General features: G+C 35.4%; 1 protein-coding gene across 1 annotated transcript in view; it reads right to left on the bottom strand.

Moving 5' to 3' along the window:
* LOC107731493 (interferon regulatory factor 8-like) overlaps positions 1-2081 on the bottom strand; it is a 4209-nt gene extending 2128 nt beyond the window's left edge. Inside the window, exons 1-5 of the mRNA XM_016542589.1 lie at positions 1840-2081; positions 1071-1254; positions 785-873; positions 541-649; positions 111-184 (exon numbers count right to left, since the gene is read on the bottom strand). Of these exons, the coding sequence (XP_016398075.1) occupies positions 111-184; positions 541-649; positions 785-873; positions 1071-1254; positions 1840-2007 (624 nt within the window). The 5' untranslated portion in view covers positions 2008-2081. The remainder of the gene's footprint in view (positions 1-110; positions 185-540; positions 650-784; positions 874-1070; positions 1255-1839) is intronic.
* Between the last annotated feature and the right edge of the window lie 434 nt (positions 2082-2515).

The following is a 2515-nucleotide window of genomic DNA, read 5'->3' as shown; positions in this document are numbered from 1 at the left end:
TGTAAAATTATATTATCAGGTTTTCCATAGAAAAAAAAAACAATTTTTAATTAATTAATCACATGCAAAAGTAATTCTGCCATGGGCTCTTTGGGTACAGAGAGCAAAACAAAAAGTCCTGAACAAAACAGAAATGACATACCAGCATTGAATGTACCTGCAGGATCTTGATGAACAACAGCAGCTGTGAATATACATAAAACTCATAAACATTAACACAAAATGTAATTCACAAGATATTAGTACCTACCACTACAAGCAAGAATGAAAGAATGAACGAACAAACGAAAGAAAGAAAGAAAGAAAGAAAGGGAGCAACACAATACACTAAGTCAGCAACTCTGACGGAAGTTAGTCAATCTCATGCTGGCCGTGTAGCACATACATTTGCAGCCAAGTTATTTTTATATTTTCCATGTATTATTTTGAAAACACAGTTTTTATCCATTCATGTTTAAGATATCAAGAAAGTACTCATGTTAAAATTACTTTTATCTTCTTAAACATTCTTAAAATATTAAAAGTCATAAACAGTTGTACCATTGTGAGATCCCTGCTGCCACCATTCCTGCACTGAAGGCATGTTACTGCTTCCATCAAGGGGAGAATGACTACGCTTCAGGATGCCTATGTATTCATCATTTGAGGACTGCACACACAGATTATGTAGGAATAAGCCATCAGTCAAATATTGCCACAATCCACACTAAATCTTTATTCCCCTCAATACCTTCAGCATTCTGAGGGAAAACTGAGCAGTTAACAGGTGGATAAATGGCAATACCTCTTTAAGAAGTTCATCCAGGTTTGGTGAGCAGCCCATTTCAGTATCAGTGCTGCAGCCAGAAAGAGCAGAGACTGTGCCTTTACCCACTACAAAATAAAATATACTATGATACTAATTAACTAAATTTGTAAAGACATTACATAATATGACATGACTTACATAACATTACATAATATTCACTCTGTAGAGTCACTGAACTTCTATTAATGCATGTCTGCATAAGAATTGGTCTCTGTGCTATTTCTAATGTTTCTTGGAAAAGAAAAACAAAGCACACACGTACACTTCTGTTCCTCCTCTGGCACAATCCGGTACACTTTGTAAGGCTCAGAGATGTCAAGCTGGGATCGGTCAGTAACTTCCTCAAAATCTGGGCTCTTGTTGAGTGCACAGCGCAATCTGGTCTTCCATGTTGCTGGTTCAGCTTTATCCCCCTCTTTAAACTTCCCTTTAAATATCGCCCACGCCTGTGAAAACACATGCTTAGTCAGACACCACCACAACATCTGAATTACTAAAAAAATAAAAAAATAAAAAATAAAAAAAAGACTTATAAAGTAACTGCAGGGCTGAATACAGTGCACATTTCATTATATTTTAGAACAGACAAGCAGGCAAAAACATCATTAATGTAACAACAATATAAAATATAATTTAGTTAAAATGAATTTAGTAATAAATTATAAATAAATTATAGCTAAATAATTACTAATTACTGGACAATTACTGTAAAAATAGGCTTGCATGAGGGTGAAAGTCTTGTCAAACTGTGACAAAATCTCAACAGAGGTAACTGTCCATTAGTTCATGTTAACATAATTTAAAATAAAGCATTGCACATTTAAGTTAGATGTAATGTTCGTGTCAAACTTTTGCATATCATATGCCATTGTCTAAATAAATTATCTAAATAAACAGAATCTTATCATCTACATATTACAAAAGTACATACTTTTATCAAACAGCGACAACAACAAAAATAATAATATTAGTAGTAGTAGTAGTAGTAGTAGTAGTAGTAGCCACATATATATAATAAATTAAATGCTTACTTTGAAGATGGACGCATCCACCTCCTGGTTGTAGTCTTGTTTTCCCGCATGTTTCCAGGGGATTCTGAACATGGTGCGGATCTCATCCTCCCATAGCAGTCCATTATAGGTGTTACTGTTGATCTGTTCTATAAGCCACTGTTTCAGTCTGCGACCACCCGGATTCATCTTTTACACTCTTACTTAACTCTAAAGTCGTTACAGCGGGCTGATGAGGAATAATTCACATTCACAACCATCCACGCCGCTTTATTTATAAAAGACACCCGCTGAAGTGAAGAACGGAGAATGTCATGAGAGCGGATTGGCCAGTGCAACGCCCAGGCGTCCAATCACTATGCCTTAGGGCTGGCAATGTATGAATATGTAAATGAGATTCTATGAAGCGGAGGCATTTACAAGAAATCTCTATCCAGCTCTGGAGGTGTGTGAAGTGATCTGAGGGGAAAGAGGGGAAAGGGACTTTACAAGCTCATCCTGTTGATATCTGAACACAATTAATTAAACTCTCCTGAATGTCCCACAGATGGGGTCATGAGATAAATAAATAAATAAATAAATAAACAAACTCTGGTTTAATTTGATTATAGCATTGGTGGTTAATCTGAAAAACATCAATCAGTAGCAATGGTATAATAATCTGACTAGAAGTAAAATTAAAGTCTATGCAAGATTA

Source organism: Sinocyclocheilus rhinocerous, unplaced genomic scaffold (assembly GCF_001515625.1).
Source record: "Sinocyclocheilus rhinocerous isolate Xijiao unplaced genomic scaffold, SAMN03320098_v1.1 scaffold3566, whole genome shotgun sequence".
Lineage (NCBI taxonomy): Eukaryota > Metazoa > Chordata > Actinopteri > Cypriniformes > Cyprinidae > Sinocyclocheilus > Sinocyclocheilus rhinocerous.
Note: the sequence above shows the minus strand (reverse complement) of the source record. Positions and strands in the feature narration are given on the sequence as shown.